Source organism: Macaca nemestrina, chromosome 11, assembly GCF_043159975.1.
Source record: "Macaca nemestrina isolate mMacNem1 chromosome 11, mMacNem.hap1, whole genome shotgun sequence".
In the NCBI taxonomy this organism is placed as follows: Eukaryota; Metazoa; Chordata; class Mammalia; order Primates; family Cercopithecidae; genus Macaca; species Macaca nemestrina.
In genome coordinates, this window is record NC_092135.1 from 59,715,740 (window position 1) to 59,738,816 (window position 23,077).

The window sequence follows — 23,077 nt, forward strand, 5'->3', positions numbered from 1 at the left end:
TATTCTATTATTGCAATAGCCTCTTTTTTTTTTTCTGCCCTTACCCCACTTCATCCTATTCTCAACACAACAGCTAGAGCAATCCCTCTTCTGCTGAAGACTTTCTAATGGCTTCCTAGCTCATTCAGAGTAAAAGTCTAAGTTCTTATGATGACCTACAAAGTCCTACAAGATGTCCTTCCACCTCCTCCACCTTGCTTCTTAGATGTCATCTGCTACTTTCCCTCTTGCCACTTCTTAAAGCATGCTCCCACCTTGCCTCTTAGACGTCATCTGCTACTTTAAAGCATGCTCCCACCTTGCCTCTTAGACGTCATCTGCTACTTTCCCTCTTGCCGCTTCTCAAAGCATACTCCACACTGGTAATTCTGTCTGCCTGGAAAGCTCTTGTTCCTGATAATGACAGGGCAAGCATCCTTACCTTCTTCAGGTCCTTGCTGAAATGTCTACTCATTAAGACCTTCCTTAATCACCTTATTTAAAATTGCAACAGTCCCCAGTCATACCCTTATTCCCCTTTTCTGCTTCATTTTTCTCCATAACACTTTCCATCGTCTACCAAAATATACACTCATTTATATTGTTTATTTTCCATCTCATCCCTCCCCTTAGAATGTAAGCCCCATGAGGGGGTGAATTTTTCTTGGTTTTGTTCACTGCTCTATCACTAGCACTTAAATAGTTTGATAAATATTTACTGAGTGAACGTTCAAAGCTCATGTTTTATCAGAGAAAACAGGCATTGAACAACTAATTATATAATTAATAATTAATTATAATGAATAATTATAATTACAGTGAAAGCTATCAAGAAGGAGATGATGTTAAGATTATTAACAAAGCATATCATCTTGTTTGAGAAGGGGATCAGGGAAGTCAGGGGGTCAACTGAAATCAGACTGTTAGGTTAGCTAGACAAAGAAAAGGTAGAAGAGGAATGTAAAATAATTAGGTTATTGATAAAATTGGTGATAGGGAAACAATAGTAAGTACTATGTATGATTTAAAATTATACGAATTATGGCATCTATACCTTTAGGGAGCTTTAAAATAATAGGAAATCTGTTGTCCTGGATGAATTTGGATATTTGTCTACCTAAAACAGGGTATAGGATCATGCGATCTTTCAAAGCAGTTTTCTAATTAAATGTGATCAAATTAAGAAAGATTTCAAGAGAGTTGTTACTAACAGGAAAATAGTAGAGTTGCTAAACTCTCATTGAGGACTAAGAACTTTTGCAATTCTTAAGTGTTCCAGTTAGGTCTCAGGGCCATGTAACCATCTCTAGAAGAGGCCTGTGGCATGGAAATCTGTATTTTTAATATTTGAAAAATCTCCTTCTCAAAATACAACTAAACCATTAATAGATCTTTGATATTTTTGCATTATCCTAAGCAAAGTCTGTTTATCAGACCAATAATGTTTTGTGAAGTGTTCTTAGTTGGAAAGTCAAGAAAAAGCTTTCTAAAATGATCATTATTACTTAGCAGTTTATATTGAGTATCAAACCAGAAATGGAAATAAATGGTCTGAAAGTAGAATAGAATATTTGAAAGCAGGATTTTCCTGGCAATTTGGGGACATTTGGTCACTGTAATTTAGGCCAGCATAAAGAACACTATAGGAGTCCCTAGTCTCAAATACTTGTATCATTTCATCCCAAGTGAAATTTAAAGTTCCAGAAATATTTACATTATGTTCAGTGTAAATCAATTTTTTCTCTTTATCTTTTATTTTCCACACTTACTATATTAAGTACATAATTCCTGTATATGTTAAGATAAATTAGGTTAGGCTACAGGAATAACCAACTAAAATATTAATGGCTTAAAACAATAAGGGTTTATTTCTATCATGCTAAATGTTCATCAAGATCTAGGAGAGAGACTCTGCTCATTATAATCACTTAGGCTCCCTGCACTTATAGAAGCTCTATCTGTACCTGTGTTTTCTCAGTCACTAAACCAGAAAAAAAGCAATGTGATAAATCACACATTGGTACTCATAACTTCCATTCAAAAGTGACATATGTACACCCAAGTAGAATATACCTAATCCAAATATCAAAGAAGGCAAAGAAGTACAATCTTACCACGTGGTCTAGAAGAAAACCTAGAATATCTGTGAACACCCTAAATGACTAACACAGCACATGTGTGTGGAGGGGAGGTGGAGGGAATAAGTATGAAATGTAACTCATACTTTGTGTGGAAATACACTTTCTGTACTGCAAAGATATAATATGTAGTTGGCCCTCTGTATCTTCAGGGTCTGCACTCTTGAACTTAACTAACTGCAAATCAAAAATATTTGAAAAGTCAGGGTACAGTAGCTCACACCTATAATCCCAGCACTTTGGGAGGTCAAGGCGGAGGATGGTTTGGGACCAGGAGTTCAAGACCAGCCCAGGCAACATAGCAAGACCCTGTCTGTACAATAATTTTTTTAAAAAATTAGCCAGGTTTTGTGGTACACACCTGTAGTCCCAGCTACTCAGAAGCTAGGAGCTTAAGCAGGAGCTTAAGCCTAGGAGTTCAAGGCTGCAGTGAGCTATGACTGTGCCACTGCATTCCAGCCTGCATGACAGAGCGAGACCCTGCCTCTAAAAACAAAAATCAAACATATTCCAGGGGGGACAATAAAAAATAACAACGTTACAATAAAAACCATATGCATAAAAATTATACAGTATAACAACTATTTATATAGCATATACACTGTGTAGATATTATAATAATCTAGAAATGATTTAAAGTACAGATGCTTCTCAACTTTCAATGGGGGGTTATGTCCCCCCATTGAAAATATCGTAAGTGGAAACTATGTTTTTGACTTACGATGTTTTCAACTTGTGATAGATTTATCCAGACTTAACCCCATTGAAAGTTGAGGAGCCTACTCAATGCATGTCACTTTTGCACCATCATAAAATCAAAAGATTGTAAGAGAAACTATAGAAAGTTGGGGACCCTCTAAATACAGGAGGATATGCATAGGGTATGTGCAAATACTGCTCCATTTTATATAAGGAACTCAAGTATCCATAGATTTTTTGTATCTGCAGGGAATCCTGGAACCAGTCCCCCAAAGATACTGAGGAATGACTATATATCCAGAAAATACTAATTTATAACCTTAGTATTATTTTCAAAATTGAAATAAAATTAACCCTTTAAATTAATTAATTTATGCCAGGTATAAATACTGCTGAAATTTCCAACACATTTTACAAATTTTTATTTCTATTTTTAAGCAAACGCTTCCTCCAGGAACTGATTTTCCCATACATAAATAACTTTTGCCTAATTCTAGTTTAATGAGCTTCCTTTCATCCTCCTTTTTCTTTCCCTTCCTCCTTCCCTCTAGAAATTTCAACATTCATCTGACATCTTAAGAAAAATAGTTACCTATATGGATCCATAAAATAAATTATAATATTTTACATTATAAACTTCTTTAGAGTCAGAGCTGTCTGTTTCTTCAAATTGTTATAATCACATGTGAGATAACTGTGTTGAAAACACTGAACACATTAATATTTTATAATTATTTTTAAACTATAAATAATATTTCTATTTCTTCTAAAGGTATTTCATGATGTGGCTTATAAAGCTAAAGATCGTAATGACTTGGTATCAGGAATTGATGAGTTTCTGGATCAGGTTACTGTTCTCCCTCCTGGAGAATGGGATCCAAGCATCCGGATAGAGCCTCCCAAAAATGTACCTTCCCAGGTATGTATATTTGAAGACATTCTTTGAAATTGAATATTTTTTGTCTTTTAAATGCATGTTTCAAAATAGCATAATCCATCAAGAAGATTCAAATGATTTAAATGATAGCCTCGAAGGCAGAAGGGGCATGAAGTTACAAGATATTTCTTAATACTCTCCAACACACATTACTGAGAAACTTGGCAGTTTGATGACAACCTACTAATCAAACAGTGCCATATACCTGGAAAGATTTTAGCTCCTACTTAACATGTATTATACAAGAGGAAGATTAAAATTGTAATAACAATATAAAATATGGCCTGAGAGAAAGCCCATTACTGTCCTTCTATGTTTTGATACATCACTTTGAAATTGGCAAGCATTAGGAAAGTTCAAAGACATGACTTAATCATATTATGTAGAAAACTCCACATTTATTACTGCTAATCACAGTAAATATTGGGAAGATTTTAAAATTGTAATTCTTATATTTGTGTTGCTTTTGTGTGGATGTGTGATATAAAGAATTTTTAATTTTGCTTATGAACATGTAATGGATATTTTACCCATCATACAATCCAGAAAGATAGAAATATAAAGCATTGCTATTTTCTAGGGTCACTTTTTAAATTGCAGTCATGACTATTAAGAATGATGACCAAATGTTTGTTAAGCTCACTCCTCACACTGCCACCTCTATGCCTACTGAATCTGCCTCCCACAGCCCTCCCAAGTTGTTACGTACTTAGTCTTGCCTTTGGCCTTTGCCCTGCAGAGTTCAGCCTGGTCTGACTCTGCTGCCCTATTGGAAGCGACAGATGGTCTAATTGACCCAGCTCTGGAATTAGAAATTTTCCTGCTTTGCCAGAGGTGGGCAAATGAGCAGTTGTACCACTCAACCATGAGTACTTAAAAAGGGTGTCTCAATTTCACTGTCAGTTTAAAGAAACTCTATGGATACCTCATTTTTATATTTTCATTTTGCAGTCATTTCATAATTATTAAAGACTGTTTCCTTTTCTCAAAACTTAACCATTTTGTGATTCTGTAACTGCTACCACATATTTCAGTTGATCTATTACTAAAATAAAAACAGTTACCTAATAATTAATTATAGGGGTTATAGATTGTCTCATTCCTGTACTTGTAGAATACATCTTTATACTAATGATATTATAAAAGGCAATATAATGCTTCCTGAATATGTAGAAACTCCTTAATTAATATTATTTGGAGAAATTCAGCAAAATATTAACACATTCAGAATGAGGCTTTAAAATTCACTATAACACCAATTAGCTATTGAAACATTAAAGATGAAGTTAAGTGTTTTTGAAAACAGCTTTGTGAACAATAATGTTTTTGAGGCAAGTTGAGTGACGGGAGGCCAATATTGTTTATGATTTTATGACACCCTTTAAAATCAGAATTAATTATTGGATTCTGGGTATTGAGAGGCAGTCTTAAAAAGAACATCGAATTAAGAATCAGGGCATCTGGGTTCTGCAATTGTCTATATATGTATGACCTTGAACAAATGTTTTAACCTCTCTGTTGATGCTCTATATCAGCACTGTCCAACAGTCTTCTGCAATAATGAAAATATTCTATATCTATGCTGTCTAGTAATCAGGCCACTAGTAAGCATTAGAAATGTTGTTACTGTGACTAAAGAACAGAATTTTTCATTTTAATTACCATAAATGTAAATAGACATATGCAGTTTGTGGTTATCATATTAGACAGCATAGTTCTATACAACAAATTTGAATTTCAGATATGCTTTATGCTTCTTTTCAACATTCATGTTTTAAAAATGCATGTTGTAATTGAGTAATAGATAGCATGAGGCTATGTTTTCTATTAGATGGAGTGAAATGAGTTAATATGTATTAAACATTCTGACCTCATACTCATTCAAATATTTTTTTTTTTTTTTTTTTTTGAGATGGAGTCTTGCTTTGTCGCCCAGGCTGGAGTGCAGTGGCGCCATCTCGGCTCACTGCAAGCTCCACCTCCCGGGTTCATGCCATTCTCCTGCCTCAGCCTCAGAGTAGCTTGGACTACAGGCGCCCACCACCGCGCCCGGCTAAGTTTTTGTATTTTTAGTAGAGAACGGGGTTTCACCGTGTTAGCCAGGATGGTCTTGATCTCCTGACCTCGTGATCTGCCCACCTCAGCCTCCCAAAGTGCTGGGATTACAGGCGTGAGCCACCGCGCCTGGCCCAAATATTTTTACCATTGGGATAATTTCCATCTTTTTTATTCATTTGAAATGTGCAAATCCCAGCATTTTAAATACTTTTTTTCCTTTCAGTTAAGAGAAGATTAACCTGTCACCTCCAGGGATAACTGTGAAAATATTCATTAGAACTTTGTGTCAGTCATTAAAATCACTCCCTTTTGTGTACCCTCAACTTATTTGCTCTTCTCTTATATCATGTACTTGCTTATCAAAACCATAACCCTGTGAGAATTCCAACACTTCACTCTGTACCACATTGATGAAGCTGAAGCGGAAGGAAAACATGTAACTACACTGACTGGTCTCACATAAATTCATGACCGCATACCTTAAGTGAGCCCTTCGTGTCGCAGGTTCATCATACTACACTTCCCTAGTCCAATCATTCTCACTTGATAACTAATTCACACTTATTCTTCTCTCCTCAAGCCTTCAGCACATCCTTTCTGACCCTCACTCTCATATGCTGATGTGCCTTTTACTTCCCTAAGAAATTTGAAACAATCAAAAAAGAACTCCTATAGATTGCTACCATCATACCTACCCACCGGCCAGCATCTGCATGCACATACTCTGCCTTCCTGTTCATTACTATTGATGAACTAGCCAAAGTCAGCCTTCTACTTGTGCACTAGAAAGAGCCTATCTCTTCACATCTACTCAAGAGCGCAACTCTACCAATTCTCCTCTTTCTCTTCTATATCATCAAATCCTTTTTTCTGTATTTTATCACTTTTATTAGCATACAACATACTATTAAATTTACCAATCTTAAATAAAAGAACTCTCTTGATACCACTACCCAGCCTGCCACTCTTATTCATTCCCTTTTGCAACAAAATGCCACAGAAGAGTTCTCTACACTACTTGCCTCCAGTTACTCTCCTCTAATTCTCTTTTAACACTCACTCCAAGAGGCTTTTGCCCCTACCACTTCACTAAAATAAGTACGCGAACAATGATCTCCACAATGCTAAGTCCCATGGTCACTTCTCAACCTGCATTTTATCTAACCTATCAATGAACAGCATTTAAGAGTTGATGACTCCCTTTTCCTTAATATACATTCCTTGCTTGGCTCCCAAAACATCACCTTCTGTTAGTTTTGTCATTGTAAAATAGAGTTAATTTATCTAGTCAGTAGTGTTCTCCCAGAAGACCACATAATAATACTTGCTTTCTGAGACTTGTGAAAGCTATGAATTGTTTTCCTGGGTGATTGGGAAGTAGGTACTGAGGATAACTCTTAAATCCCTTTATTAATGTATCCTATTTACCTGTAAAGACAGTTCCTTCATCAGTTAACAGATGCTTCTCTTTTATCTTTGAACTTTAGTCTTATTGCGTCCATCTATTTACCTGGGGAAATTGTTAAATATTAAGCAATAAACTTTCTTATATTGTGTATTTTTCAAAACCTTTTTTATATGTTAAACCTCTATCATTCTACCTAGATGTCTCCTGGTAAGTGAGATCAGTTTATGAGTCACTTTTGTTTTTCATGTTTATACTAATTCTATTTTGGAATGGTGGTCAAGTAAAAATTGTAATTTCACCACTTAAGATTTTTCCTATTATCCTTTGAAGTGCTTTTGAACACATTGGTGTGCTCTAAGATCACCATAGGTAGGATTTTAGGTAGAAATTTCTGATTTTTAAAAAAATCATATTCACCAACAAAAGTGGATGGAATAGACCTTTGGGAAAACAATACTTACCTGAATCTCCACTAATTTGTCATTGGTTAAATTAGACGCCTCCTTTTACAATCGTCTTTGACACTCTATGAGTTAAAGAGACCCATATCGTAAACTATTTTCTGGGTAGAAAGATACTAGCTGGAATCACACAGGGAAATATACTTTAAAAATAGTGATGATGGTTACTGTTCTTTGAACAATTAAACTATGCCAGGCATATAACACCACCATACTTAACACCTCCTCACGCCAACCTACCCGCATCCTGATCTCTCTCTTTCCCCTTCCCTTACTTCATTTTTCTTCATAGCTCCCATCTGTACCTGATATCTTAAGGTTATTGTCTCTTTTCACTAACAGGATGCTTTTTCTTGCCCACCTTTGCAGCTCTAGCATTCATTACAATGAATGGCACACACTAGGCACTCAGTATTAGTTGAAAGAATAAATAAGTGTCCATCACCTCATTTAATTCTCTTAGCCACACTATAAGATAGATACTGATGTTACCCCCAGTAAACAGAGGAAGAAACTAACACTTTAAAAGGCTAAATAACTTCCCAGAGGTCAAGCAACAAATAAGTACAGAGCCTAGGTTCTCAGCTATTGTGCATATTGCTTCAAGGAAAATGAACTGTTATTGTTATTTACAATTAACACCTGAAATTAAAATAAAACAAAACACACGAACAAAGAAACTCTCCACAGGAGAAGAGGAAGATTCCTGCTGTACCAAATGGAACAGCAGCTCATGGGGAAGCAGAGCCCCACGGAGGGCATAGTGGACCTGAACTCCAGAGAACTGGAAGGTTAGTGAAAATCACTTCTATGGGACTTCAACGACCAAATGACATACCATTCTTCTCTGTTAGGAATTGCTATTTTGAGATCTAATTTATTTTATACTTTTAATAGCTGCTTTTTGAGGGTGAAAATGCCATTTAGTTTGATTTCTCTGTAGTTGCTAATGATTGTCATTACTGTTAAACTAAAACAGTGGAGACACCCTTCCATTATACTTTACCTAGTCTTTCATTTTACTGTGCATAAAATGCATTCCCAGATTCTTAGAATGAAAAGGAAAACCGTCAATTGACCCTTCCAAAAGAACCCATTGAAAGCTTCAAGTTCAAGATAGAAATAAAACTAAATACCAACAACTCAGTCTTGTAGGCCCTATCTCATTCAATGCAAGTAGGAGGTATATAATGGTATTTTTTATTTTTACGGCTGTGATTTGAAAGAGCTATATGATTTATTTTCTAATCACACATCTTTGAAGAGATGAAAGCTTCAATTTATTTCTTAAAATGGTGCTTTATGGTTTTTTTTGACAGCTTGTCTCTCTCTAAGCAATGTGTGAGCAGAAAATCAGAAACCCTTGGGTGGGTCTCTCTTTAGGGAATATGTGTATAGCCTCCATTGTAATTAAAGGCAGATGCAAAGACTTTGCAGGATTGGTGCTCCCCTCCCCTCAAGGCCATTTTCTGTACTGCTTGCAATGTGTCCTCTAAGCTGACTTTCCAGTTCCTGAGCACTCTGCATTTTAATTCTGTGTTCTTTCCATTTATCTATGTGTTGTCTCTGAAGAAATGTCCTTTAATGTCTTCCTCAGGCTTGATACCTAATTTGAGATGGTTCAAACAATTTTTTCCTTTTCCCTTCACTGGAACCTTTGTTACTCATTCTGTTTGCTTTCATACTTTTGAATGCTGTCTTTTTATTTTTGTTGGTATTTTTTTCTCTTTCTCAGGTGTAACATGCCACATAGCTTAGATTTTTTTCGAAGTTCACTTTTCCTTACTGCTTCCTAAATCCTCCCAGGTCACCAATATCCGGTATCTTCGCTTCTCCAGAGTTCTTCCACAGATTCTGTTGCTGACATGACTTGAAGTATCCATTACTCATCTGCTCTCCTGGAGTTGCTGGTGTACATCTGGGCTGCTCTTGCACTGTTCTCTGTAATGAACTCCCACTTCCGGATTTAGATTTTTACTGCTAAAAGCACATTTATACACAGTACTATAACAACTATTCAGACTAATGTATGCTCTAATAAGTAATTGATTAGAATCAATGGTCTAATATAAAGTGCTATCAAAACTATAAATATTAATTACTAATTAATAGCTCATAACCACCTCAAATTCTTTTTGGGATTAGGTGGGATATAAATCATAAATGAATGCCTAAATAGACTGGTAGAGTAAATCTGTTTTGAATTGTGACTTTGATAAGTTAACAAATTATTCAGAAATGATCCCCAAAATAAAAAAATATATATGTGTATGTTTTACTAAACATGGGTAGAGAAGCCTAAGGTGATCTTTATGTGTACAAATATTTCACAGGTTCTCTGCAAGCTTCTCTGAGTTTCAAATGTCCTTTTATTCAATTGAAGTTTCATTCTTCTCAACCCTCTCCTACTCCATAGCTCTCTGATGGAACCAATCATAGGAAAATATAGTGATCTTATACCTGCGTAATAGTAGAATAGTTATTATTATGTAACGATTACAGATAAATCAGATCAGAGAAATTACATGGTAAAATATTTTAATTATTCATAATATGTACATCTTTTATTTCAAATTCTAACCAGAATTTTTTTCTAAAAAGAACAATCCTTTCTGAAGTGATTCTAGGACTGCCAAATGAATATTCCTATATATAAAATAAATAAGAAAAATGTAACAGTTTTGTGTGATCCAAGTATACTCAGCACGCTGGCAGTTTATTGGAGCATAAGTTTTTTTCACCATTAACATTAACCTTCACGTAGGAACTTACTCATAGTCTAATTCATTTTGCTATCACATCATTATTCCACGGAACAAAACAACTTACAGTAGACAAATGTTAAGTCTGCATATTGTTATTAGATGTTCATAAAATGAGAATACCTACTTATTAATGGTCTCATTTCTAATAGATTTTTTTTAAAAGCTCTCAAATTTAAAGCACCATTTCACAGTTTAATACTTTTCCCCCAAAAAAATTCTCTTTCAAGTGTTTCAATATGGTTTTGGATATATTTGGAGTAAATGAATTTATACCAAGTAAGGTCACTATTGTCTTGTGAATCACAGATGTTGGGATGTGTTAACGTAAGAGTGGATCAAAATTACATTTATCTAGTTTGATTATTATTAAGGACTCCCTCCTAGTTTTCTAAAAATGAAAACAGCTCCGGAACCTATCTGTCTCTACTAAGTATTGCTGCCATCCAAAAGGACATTTAGATGTCGTCCTGCAACAATATCTAGTGAGGGATTTTTGTTTGTTTGTTTGTTTGGCTGAGAGAGTAGGTAACTGGAGCTATGGTTAAACATTGCTTTTTCTCTCTAGGGTGATGCTCACTACTGGAGTATAGAAAAGCCAGCTAACCCTCCCTCCCTCCCTCCCTGCTATGCTAAATGGAATTAAACATTTAGAAATACTGCCAATAATTGAGGGTGGTAGGCCTGAGTTTAGGAGGAGTAGGTTGACGTAGAAATGGCACAGAGATTAGAGTAATCCTTGAATCTCATTATTTGAATTATGATTGGTGAACAGCTCTGAACCTTGTTTAAGAGAACCTGGGATTTTTGGTGGTTGACACGATATTGGGTTAGGAATTGAGTAACATAGTTGTGCAGTGCCTCCCTGTAGATTATTATAATACAATGCAGCAGGTTATGTGGGTCTCACCTCTGCTGATGGAAAACATATACTGTGACCTGGCAACAAAGCAAATGAGCATTTTGACTTGTGTGTTTTTTTATATTTGGGTTTCACTATTGTGTTTTCCCCCCCTGTCTTAGGATTTTTGGGGGACTTATTTTAGATATCAAAAGAAAAGCTCCATACTTCTGGAGTGACTTCAGAGATGCTTTCAGCTTGCAGTGCTTAGCATCTTTTCTGTTTCTCTACTGCGCGTGTATGTCTCCTGTCATCACATTTGGAGGACTGCTGGGAGAAGCAACTGAAGGGCGTATAGTATGTATCATGCTTTTCTCTGAACTTTGAAACATAATCCATTTTTAAGATTCAGTTAGATAAGTAAGCATTTAATTTTGGAGAGATTTGATATATGGTCTGCTAGATAAACCTTATATGAATTTCCTGGATGGCTAGCGGAACTTGTAATCTGGGGGTGGAATGTCTCAGAATGACTAGTTCTGAGTCTTACAAAAGGTTCTCATCTGATGCCTTGCCCTCAGCCCCCCAATCCTAAGCTAGGTTTAGGCTCAGTTCTTGTCTCACAAGAGGTCCATTTGCTATATACCTGGGCCATGTTTCTGTCCAGATGCTAATCCTGAATACATTTAAACCTTTTGTAAGGCAACAGAGATGTGAGATAAGAAAGTGAAAAGAACACCTCCACCTTTGCTACTATGCATTTTCTTCTTACTGTCAGCCCCTTTAGTCATCATCCTACCCCACATGTTGCCCAGGATTGCTAGGCTTTTCATGGTGAAGGAGAAAGCACATATCCGTGTATTTTAAATGTCTTCTCCTTAGCTACAATGGCTTCCTGTACAGCTTAGGTAATTGAACCATTTATATCTCTACACAGAGTGCAATTGAATCTCTCTTTGGAGCATCCATGACTGGGATAGCCTATTCTCTCTTTGGTGGACAGCCTCTTACCATATTAGGCAGTACAGGACCAGTTTTGGTGTTTGAAAAGATTTTGTTTAAATTTTGCAAGTAAGTGTTATGTACTTTTCAGCCCTTAGCCTCTTCCTTTTCTCTTTACTATATTTATACTTCTCCCAACATCACTTTTGGAGGTCTGTTAATAGAGACAGAATTGCCTGGTTTGATTCAGTTTATCATTTTTGCTTCATCATGGGAACAGAGGAAAAGCAAAAGATTTATGTATGTTGTTATGTAATATTTTTAAAGAGTAAGACTCAGTTATAAGCGCTGAGAAATCCCTCTTAATTTTGTCCCTTTAGATGTTCCCTTTAGACCACTGGTCCCTAACCATTTTGGTGCCAGGGACTGGTTTCATGGAAGACAATTTTTCCATAAATTGGGTGGGGGAGATTGTTTTGGAATGAAGCTATTCTACCTCAGATCATCAGGCATTAGATTCTCATAAGGAGTACACAACCTAGATCCCTCACATGCACAGTTCACAATAGGGCTTGTGCTCCTATGAGAATCTAATGTCGCCACTGATCTGACAGGAGGCGGAGCTCAGGCTGTAATGCTTACTCGCCTGCCACTCACCTCCTGCTGTGCAACCCCGTTCCTAACAGGCCACAGACAGAGGGTTGAGGACCCCTGCTTTAAACAAGACTTTAGACAAAGTCTTGAATTTAGATACTCATAGGATGTGAAGCTTATTTACTTTCACTTCCTGAATGAGGTTTATTTTCATTTGCTTAAAATGATAGCAAGCTGTTGAATGACCTTCTTTTCACTGTTCTTTCCTTTTCCTCCTCCCAGAGAATATGGGCTGTCATACCTATCTTTAAGAGCTAGCATTGGACTTTGGACAGCAACTCTGTGTATCATACTTGTGGCCACTGATGCTAGTTCCCTTGTCTGCTACATCACTCGGTTTACTGAAGAAGCTTTTGCTTCCCTGATTTGCATCATTTTCATTTATGAGGCCCTGGAGAAGTTGTTTGAACTCAGTGAAGCTTATCCAATCAACATGCATAATGATCTGGAACTGCTGACACAATACTCGTAAGTACCATTTCCCCTGCTGGCTTTGAGGCTTTTCTTTTTACAAATATTGCTATTGTTACAAGAAATATGAGGAAATTACTCAGCAGAGAATGTGCCTTAAGTTGATTCATGACCTAAATCCTGACTCTCAGAGTTGAACAGGATTTTAAAAGTTATTTAATCAGCCACTCATCTGATACTTGCATTATCATTATACCATCTCTGCCAAGAGTATCTTTTTAAAGTTCTATTTGTCTAGTGTTCTCTAAAATAAGTAGATAAGGAACCAAGTCCATCTTAATATACACCAATTTTACTTTAGCAAAATATATGCTATTTGGTGTTATTTCAGGGTCTTTTTAATTTACAGTAATTCGAAGAAACATAGTAATGAAAATATAAGGTTTCAAATTTAGAGCAATAAGGTAAAATAAACTTATTGGGTCTAAATCTTACTAGATGTTTGAAAGTGTGGTAAGAACATAAATCACTGAATGAAAAATTTAATTTTGGTTTTGGCACGTGTGACATTTGTGATGGAAATACTCAGGTATTACTTGTTGAAAGTGATGTTACAGTCCAGGATTAAAGATGTGATTGGATCTGTTGCTCCTTCTAGTTTTGGTATATCAACAGTCTGGAATGTCTCTCAAGCTTTGTCTGCAGACTATATGTGGCCATTAAATGGCCCCATTATTTAATCGTATAATTTTTTGTTGTGTTTATATACAGTTTTTTATACTGCAAATATCTGAAGCAATATGTTCTTTAGGAGACAGTTATCATCTCTGCATCAACCACCAATGATTTCCATATAAACTGCATAGATATGGCCTTGAACCCTTTTAATATTTTTTAATCTTTATTTACTACAAGAAGTTTAAATTGTTGAAGTCAGACCAAAATCGTGCAATGTTATAATTTTGTTAAGAATGATGTAATGATATAATGTTGAAAATAATGTGAGTTTTAGTACTTTCACTTTTATTTTATATTTAGAGATAACTTTAAACAACTGACCCCCATTTTTGAATAAGAAAAATCAAAGTGGAAATATAAAATAACTTTCCCAATAAAAGCAAATAGTGAGAATGTTGTAAATAGGGCTAAGAAGGTACTGAGCATAGTTGTCAAGGAAATGGGAAGGATAGTTTGATCAAAACCAGGGATAACATTGATACATGTCTTTTCATTTATCCTTATCTGAAAGAGAATCTCACTGAATTTGGATATCCTTGCTGAGATATGTAATTATCTCTGGTTGGATTTTCAGATCTACTACATGCCAGGCATTATACTAGGTGCTAGGAAAACCATGGTGATTAATATTCTGTCCTCAGTGAACTTCCAGTTGAGTAGGGAATGTAGACAAATAGACAGCATGAGGAAATGAGTGCCAGATTAAAATGTTGGTACAAAATGCTATAGCACCACATCAGGAGACCACCTAACCCAGTTTTGAGGTTCAGAGAAGCCTTCCTGGAGGAAATAACGTAGAATAAAAAATGCAGTAGAAGTTAGGAAGGTGCTAAGGAATAGGGCAGAAAAGTAGTTCAGACAAAGGGCATTCACAGGACTAGATGCAAGAGATGCATTCATGCTTTAAAATATTTGTGTAAAGTTATATAGATAGTGGTAAAACAAGAAATGAAATCCAGGTTTTATTACTGATATAATTTTCAGTACACTGATGAATACAAATAAACTCTCCAAAAGAAACCAAGTAAAACAAATAAAACAGGTAAAATCAGAACTATTCTGTTTCAAGTGGTAGGAAGGCACCCATTGCCTACCCTGTCAGCTGTTCTTTGAACCTTAGTGATAGCTTCTCAGGTACTTCAGACTGAGGAACATACTTTAAAATCCCTTGGTCTAGAAAGGAAAAGATTGCAAAAGCAAGGTCTGAGCCCTGAACAATTTTCACAGCTTAAAAGTAGAATGAGAAAAATGCAACCAATAGGCAAAAAATAAATAAATAAACAAACAAATAAATAAATAAAAATAAGAAAGAAGCATCAGAGGAAACTATGGATAATGTCAGGTCACAGAAGGCAAGGAACAAGAAATGTATCACAAAGTCTTTAGAGAGGACAGCCGGTTGGATATCAAACAGAACAAGGAAAAGCATTTGAAAAGAGATACTTGGTAACTTTAAAAACTGGTATTGGTGTGGGAGAGGAGGCAGAATGGGAGGTCAGTTTGCAAAAACTAACAAGGAAGTGGGTGGTAAGGAAATGGAGAAAGCTGCATAGGCCAGTTGGTGTCAAAGAAAGTGGGAAACAGAATGCCTTTTGAAGAGGGCAATGAAATAATAAGATTGATAATTTGCGACAGAGAAGAACTATGCATGTTTAAAAATGGGAGAATAGAAACTGAGGAAAGGGAGACAGCAAAAATGGAGAAAGAGTAGATAAACACGGGATTGCAACCTCCCAGGAGTCAAAAAAAATGATGAGATCAAGGGGTTAAGTAAGACAAATGCTCAGAGGGTAATTTGAAAGCTAAAATAGCTTTATGTGGCCATGATCCCCGCCTGTCATGGTGATCAAAAGAGGAGTGACAGAGGTCCTGACTTTCTCCACATTTCCATCTCTGCTTTTTAAAAAGTGATCCTGCATGTTTAGGTTTTACTTCGATCAGTGTGGGCATCTAAAACCTAATTCTTCCAAGGCTGAACATGAATGTGTGCTGATGACTGTGTTCCATTGCCCAAGTGCCCTTCTCAACCCAATTTAGGGAGATAGAAGGGATGGAAAGACTGGTTCATCCTGATGGGCATGAGGTTTTAGTGCCACCTGGCACCTGAAATGGGTGTGTGTGACGGAAACAATGACAGTCTCATGGGAAACGGGATCTGACGAGATATCCTCATTGCACTGGTTCTTCACTCCAGTTGTTAAGCCTTGATTGTCTGGCTTCCAGTACCACTTACACTGTGTACATGAATCTGATCAGGTATTTCCATCACTTGCTCCTTGGAGTAGCAAAATTGATCTTTTTTTGCTATGCATAGAATGCATATATTTATTAGTGTACTTTTAGTTATGTTCATTAAAGAAAATAATACATTATTGTTAATTACTGCTATTTTAATGTATTTTGTAATCTCATACTTTTGCACAAAACATTTACTTTGTCTCATGAAGTCCAGATGACACTTTTAGTGGCTTTCTTGTTACTGTGACCTTTTCACATTTAATCAGTGTCATTTATAACAATGTCCACCTAAAGTTTTCTACTTTAGATGTGGCTGGCCTCATATTTGTTATAAGATACTATGCAGGTTCATTAGAAAAATTCCTAGAAAATGTTATAGCTAGAACATAATATATCTGAGATTGCAACCTTTGCAAGCAATATGCCTATAATGTACATATTTGTTTGGGTATAAGATATTTTTTAAAAAGTCATCATGTTTAGGATCTGTATTTCAGTTTTTTTTTAATACTTAGCCTCCTACAATCAGATTTTCTTAAATTCATAGTTTATCAACCAAATAACAAGATGTCTTTGACTTTTTGAAGACATATCCTGCTCCTCTGTCATCCTAACCTTATAATATGGTAATATACAGACCTTATATTTGAAAATATAAGCTTTTCTTTCATTGTGCCAAGATCAAGTGTCAAGATCATCTATTTATCTTTGAGAATACATACATTGCACCAGACGATTAAGCTGAATATGCCAAGTTAGCAATAAAAAACAAGTTTATGAGAATAATCTTTCCATGGTTGCTTTGATTTTAAGAAATGGCAAAAATAGAATGAAGTGTTGTGCTTTCATAAGATGAAGTGTTTCTTTCAGGTTTGGGAATAATAAACTTTTGAAAGACAACTAGCTAAAGAAAAATTGGGAATGTATTTATTAATGTTTTGTAATCAATTGGGTCAAAGCAGTATGTAGGGTCTGATTATCTCTCTCGTTTCTGATATATATGTAGACTAGAGTGAAATAAAATATAATGATTAACAAGCTGTTGAAGGAGTGTTCTCACTAGCAGGTTATGAGAATTTTTTTTTGTTTTCTTTTCCTCTTTTTTGTTTCTCCAACACCCAGCCCTTTACATAACCCAAGATAGTGACCTGTTTTAAATAAATGTTATTTACTGACTGACATACAGAAGAATATCCTCTTTCTTATCTTCTCAACTAGATTTGAACCTCCTTTAAAGTAGAAAACATGTAACAATGAGAATTTCATTCTCACTGTCCCTAATTTTATCTCCCACAGTCCCAGCATAATATTGTAAATACGGTTAAGTGATACTTAATATATACTGATTAATGGAACATATTGCAAAATAATTGACATTATTTTGCCAATCTTGTTCTCTAAGTAAAGAAAATAGTGCTTGTTTCCATTATCTTTAACAGCACTCTTAAAGATTTTAGCTAGAAGTTTGGGATAAATTTGACACATTATGAAATTCTTAATATGCAATAAAGGTATATAAATTTGAATTGATAAAACTAATGATGACTGAAAATTTAGACAGGGTGCCAACATTGTGGAGAAATCATCTGAAAAAAAAAGGCAAGAGAAACAGGAGTGCAATTTACAGCAGAACTCCCAAGGGTGATAGATGTGGGGAGAAAGAAGATGAAACAGAGTAATCATACTGCATGAACCTTTTTAGTACTCACCAGTCAAAAAATAGAGAATAAAACAGATTTAGAGAAATATCTGTTTCAACCTTTTTAAGTTACATTTTTTGCTTGTATACACTTGACTGGATTTATCCAGAATTGCTTGCAACATAACATGATAATTATATTTTTAGGTGTTTATTTGTGTACCTCCACTAGATTTATCTTTATAATGATAGATCATGGCTATTAGGCAGATCTATGTACCTACTATATCTAGCAAAGTGCTTGGCACATATTATATGAACATGTCTATTCATATTTTTACATTTCTGAAAATGCTTCTCACAACTGATGGGCACATTTCATATATTGCTTCCCCCAAAAAAGCTAGATTGTTTGACATCTTAGATTCAAATAAATATAATAGTAGGCACTCAGTAAATTATGATTCAATAAACTTTTAGCAACTTCTCACCTCATTCTTGATTCTTGATCCAAACACTTGCTATCCTTGTTTTCTGTTCCTGCTTTTAAAGTAAATTATTTTAATGATAAAGTCTCATTTCTAGTAGCAGTAGTATCCAATATAATAGTTCATTATTTACTTGTTTTATTCTCACTGTCCCTAATGAATTATGAGCCTTTTTGAACAGAATTTGTGTTTCTGTATCTTTCTACCTACAGAAAGCTAAGGGATTGGTAGATAGTAGTAAAGCTTTATTAAGTATCTTTCAAGTAAGTTACTCTTCGTGTCTACTTTCAGATCTTAAATGGAATTATATTTCACACTTTCTTGTCAAATAGGTATTAAAAGGCAGCTATTTACATGAGAACTCAATATCAGAGGGCGAGTACTAAACAGGTAACAGTGATTTCTTGGTTTCTTTCTTTAAAGAAGTTTAAATAGTTATGTGGCCATGTTTTGGTGAGATGTGATGAGTGTTCTCGAGGAGTTCACAATCTTTGAAGTACTGACCCCATTTCTCTTGGCTTCCTGAATTGATCTAGATTCAAGCATATATTCTGAAATATTTTAAGTGGAATGTAGTAATGTTTTAACTTACATTAAAATACCTCAGCACAGACACTGTGGTAATATATCAGGGGAAAACCCACCACTGATATTCAACGTGAGTCCTTTTCTATTTTCCCTAAGTGTTGGCTGGTCTGAGAAATAAAGGGAAAGAGTACAAAAGAGAAATTTTAAAGCTGGGTGTCCAGGGGAGACATCACATGTTGTGGGGTTCCGTGAGGCCCCCTGAGCCATAAAACCAGCAAGTTTTTATTAGCAATTTTCAAAGGGGAGGGAGTGCATGAATAGGGTATGGGTCACAGAGAGCACATGCTTCAAGGGTGACCAAAGATCACAAGGCAGGAGGTCATGGCAAGATCACAAGGTCAGGGCAAAACTAGAATCATGAATGAACTTCCATGTCCAGCTATGCATGCATTGTCATTGATAAACAAGGTTCAAGAGCAGAGAACCGGTCTGACTAGAATTTGCCAGGCTGGAATTTCCTAATCCTAGCAAGCCTGGGGGCACTGTAGGAGACTAGGGCATGTTTCATCCTTATCTACATCTGCATAAAGGCAGACACTCCCAGGGCGGCCATTTTATAGGCCCCGCCATAGGAATACATTCTTTTCCCAGGGCTGTTAATTATTAATATTCCTTACTGGGGAAAGAATTCAGCGATATTTATCTTACCCGTTTTTGGTAATAAGAGAAATATGGCTCTGTCCTGCCCACCCACAAGCAGCCAGATTTTAAGATTATCTCCCTTGTTCCCTGAGAATTGCTGTTATCCTGTTCTTAGGGTGCCAGATTTCCTACTGTTCAAATACACATGCTCTACAAGCAATTTGTGCAGTTAACACAATCATCACAGGGTCCTGAGGCAACATTCATCCTCAGTTTATGAAGATGATGGGATTAAGAGATTAAAGTAAAGACAGGCATAGGAAATCACAAGAGTATTGATTGAGGAAGGGATAAATGTCCATGAAATCTTCACAATTTATGTTCTTCTGCTGTGACTTCAGCTGGTCCCTCCGTTCGGGGTCCCTGACTTCCTGCAACAGTAATATGTGTATGTTAGGTCAAGTTACAACCATGGTCAGCTAGTATTCTGATCAGGAGTCCAAACTCTAGAAGTGGTCAGCTAGCATTAAAGCAAAGAGACTACACTCCAGAAAAGGCTACTACAAACCCCGAGACTATTTTCCATATCTCAGTCAACACTGATGCTTTGCCAGATGTCAGAAATGGATTTTCATTGGCAATATCACTGACTTGTTAATCAGTATACTATGCATTGGTAAAAATTAAATGTACTCAGGATATGTGGATTGACTGTGACCTCTCTAGTTTTGCCAGAAGAGGATATGAGAATCCAGCAGGTGAATCACATAGTCTCAACTCCTAGAGATATTCTCAAGGCTTAATTCATAACTGATCCTATGTCCACCTATTTTTGGTGCCTGTTGTCGCTAAAACAATACCAGAATCCTGCTTATGAAATACTGTCATATCATCTTTGAGTAAATCTTTCATGCAAGATGAAGTCAAAGTATCAAAAACAGAAGAGTTGGAACTTCAGTAAAGTAATGAAACAGATTATAGGAAGTACTTTGCCCATATTTCCCAATAAATGTTTACTATATATGTCTGTCTATGTAACTGAAAAAATAGTATACCTCATCTTTGCCTTTCCAAGACACACTGGAGTATAATTTACCTGTAGTCTGTGACATCATCCAGCTTCTTAATATTTCTTTCAAGTGCTGGAACTTTAAAATGTCTTTTAAGCACTGTTTCTCAACCACTAATACACATACCATCATTGAAAAGCAGAATTTTAAAGAGTTTAAAGGGATGTTTTTCATAGTAAAAAGTTCTTCCAAAAATTTCACTGGCTTTTTATATCCTTAATAACCATTCTAAATGAAAAATGTAATAAATAATAAAGTCACTTGACAGAATATACAGAAATACAATAGCTATGAAAAGTTGTGAACCTTTGCTCTTGTAACTCTGTTGCAATTTCAATTTCTAAAACATCAATTAAAAATAGTTCATACTTCACCAAAGTTTTAACTCCACAGAAAGTAGCACATTTTCTTTTCAAAGTCCCTCTGAATATTCCTCTTTACATTTACTAAAATCTTCTGGGACAGATAAGATCTATTTTATTGAACAAGTTATGACTTATGACCTACCAGTAATCAGATGAATTATAGTGAAGAGTAGAACCCTTTTTTTGTCTTCAATGTAATGCTTTTCTAAGTAGATGGTATGATCTCTTTCTTCCACTCAACTTGTTCTCACCCGTTGTTCATATTGTAGCAGGACGAGCAGCATACAACACTCCTCAGACACCGAGTTAAAGAAGGAAGGGGTTTATTCGGCCGGGGGCATCACCAAGACTCCTGTCTCAAGAGCCCAGCTCCCCGAGTGAGCAATTCCTGTCCCTTTTAAGGGCCCACAACTCTAAGAGGGTGCATGTGAGGGGGTCATGATTGATTGAGCAAACAGGGGCTACGTGACTGAGGGCTGCATGCACCGGTAATTAGATCGGAACAAAACAAGACAGGGATTTTCACAGTGCATTTCTATACAATGTCTATAATCTATAGATAACAGAACCAATTAGGTCAGGGGTCCGTCTTTAACTACCAGGCCCAGGGTGCGGCGCCGGGCTGTCTGCCTGTGGATTTCATTTCTGTCTTTTAGTTTTTACTTCTTCTTTCTTTGGAGGCAGAAATTGGGCATAAGATGATATGAGGGGTGGTCTCCTCCCTTATTCCCCCCTTTTGGGACTCTCACTCATTTTATTAGTGGGAGTTCTCACATTTTCACTACCCGTATCTTCTCGCAAGACAGATCAATAGTGATTCATGTAGTATACTTGTGCTGAAGCATTTTGGTGAACTAAGGTAACGATGAAGCTTTTTATCATTTGAAGAAGTGCAGGTATCAAACAAGGGAGCAGTAGGCAGGTTCCTATTACTATTATAACTCTTATTATAAGAGTTTTAAATCCTCCTAGCACTGGGAACCATTTTCTAAACATGGCCCTAGGATTAAATCCATGCCACACTTGCATGGGCACATGTGCCAGTTTTGTCATATCTCTAACCATGTCTTCAACTACTTGCCCTTGCTTATCTATGTGTAGACAGCAATTAGTAAGGTTAAATTTCCTACAGGCCTCTCCTTCAGCTGCTAGCAAGTAGTCGAGAGCTAATCTATTTTGATAGATAGCATTTCTCATCTGAGTTTCTTGCTGGGCCAGAATAGTCAAGGCTCTACTGTTTTTATTAGTGATTATTTTTAAGACAGCTTGTAACTGTATGATTCGGTTGATCATGTAAATGGGGGCCCAGTATCCCCATGAGCCGTCTTGTGCCTAAGTAGCAGGCCTGTAATATTGTATGATTCTCTCAGGGAGCCATTTATCATTTTTTCAATTTCTTATAGCTATGCTTCTCTTTTCACAGGAAGCATAGACAAGGAAGCCCAGGAGTTCGCCTGTTTTTATGGGCAGTAGGAAGAAAGATGGTTTAATAGTGCCAATAACACAACTGACCTGCCCACTGGTCTGGTAATTTGGCATGAGCTCTGTGCCCACATACCCAGTATAATCCAGTGGGGACTGTCCTGTCCTGGTGGGACTCCAGGTGGGTCCACACAGTTTGCAACTTTGGAAATTTACTAAATGGATTTCTCTCTGTGTGATTTGAACTCCACCAAGTGACTGTTTTTGTCATACCATTATACAGTTTCTGTCTCAGACAACTAAGTCACCTATGGGGTGAGCAAATTCTTTTCCTTCTCTAGCTATGCAATATTGTCCAATAATTGAGGCTTTTAGGACCCAGAAATTATCAGGGTGATTCTTTTGAGCCAGGAATTCATCAGGAACTGGGTCTGTAGGTACTAATTATCAGGCTTCTCATGGCCATTGATCTCCTATTACAGTTCCTCCACATGCATAACATGAAGTGACATTGAGAGACTGGGCTACATGCTCGGCTAATTGCAAAAACAAATTTTTTTGTTTTTCCTGGAATTTCTGGTACTGGCACTTTTAGTTTATCATAGAAGGTTTGAAATACTGGCTCAGGAGAGCATTTATAAACTTTTTCTCAAACCA

The 23,077-nt window shown here is 36.2% G+C and overlaps 1 protein-coding gene across 20 annotated transcripts in view; it reads left to right on the forward strand.

Annotated features, from left to right (window-relative positions):
• The window catches only part of LOC105483348 (solute carrier family 4 member 10), a 452,662-nt gene that overhangs the window by 359,552 nt on the left and 70,033 nt on the right, over positions 1 to 23,077 (forward strand). For all 20 annotated transcript variants that reach the window (XM_011744188.2, XM_024793282.2, XM_011744189.3 and 17 more), the window contains 5 exons: positions 3,589 to 3,735; positions 8,371 to 8,471; positions 11,466 to 11,640; positions 12,221 to 12,354; positions 13,102 to 13,347. In XM_011744188.2, the coding sequence (XP_011742490.1) occupies positions 3,589 to 3,735; positions 8,371 to 8,471; positions 11,466 to 11,640; positions 12,221 to 12,354; positions 13,102 to 13,347 (803 nt within the window). The remainder of the gene's footprint in view (positions 1 to 3,588; positions 3,736 to 8,370; positions 8,472 to 11,465; positions 11,641 to 12,220; positions 12,355 to 13,101; positions 13,348 to 23,077) is intronic.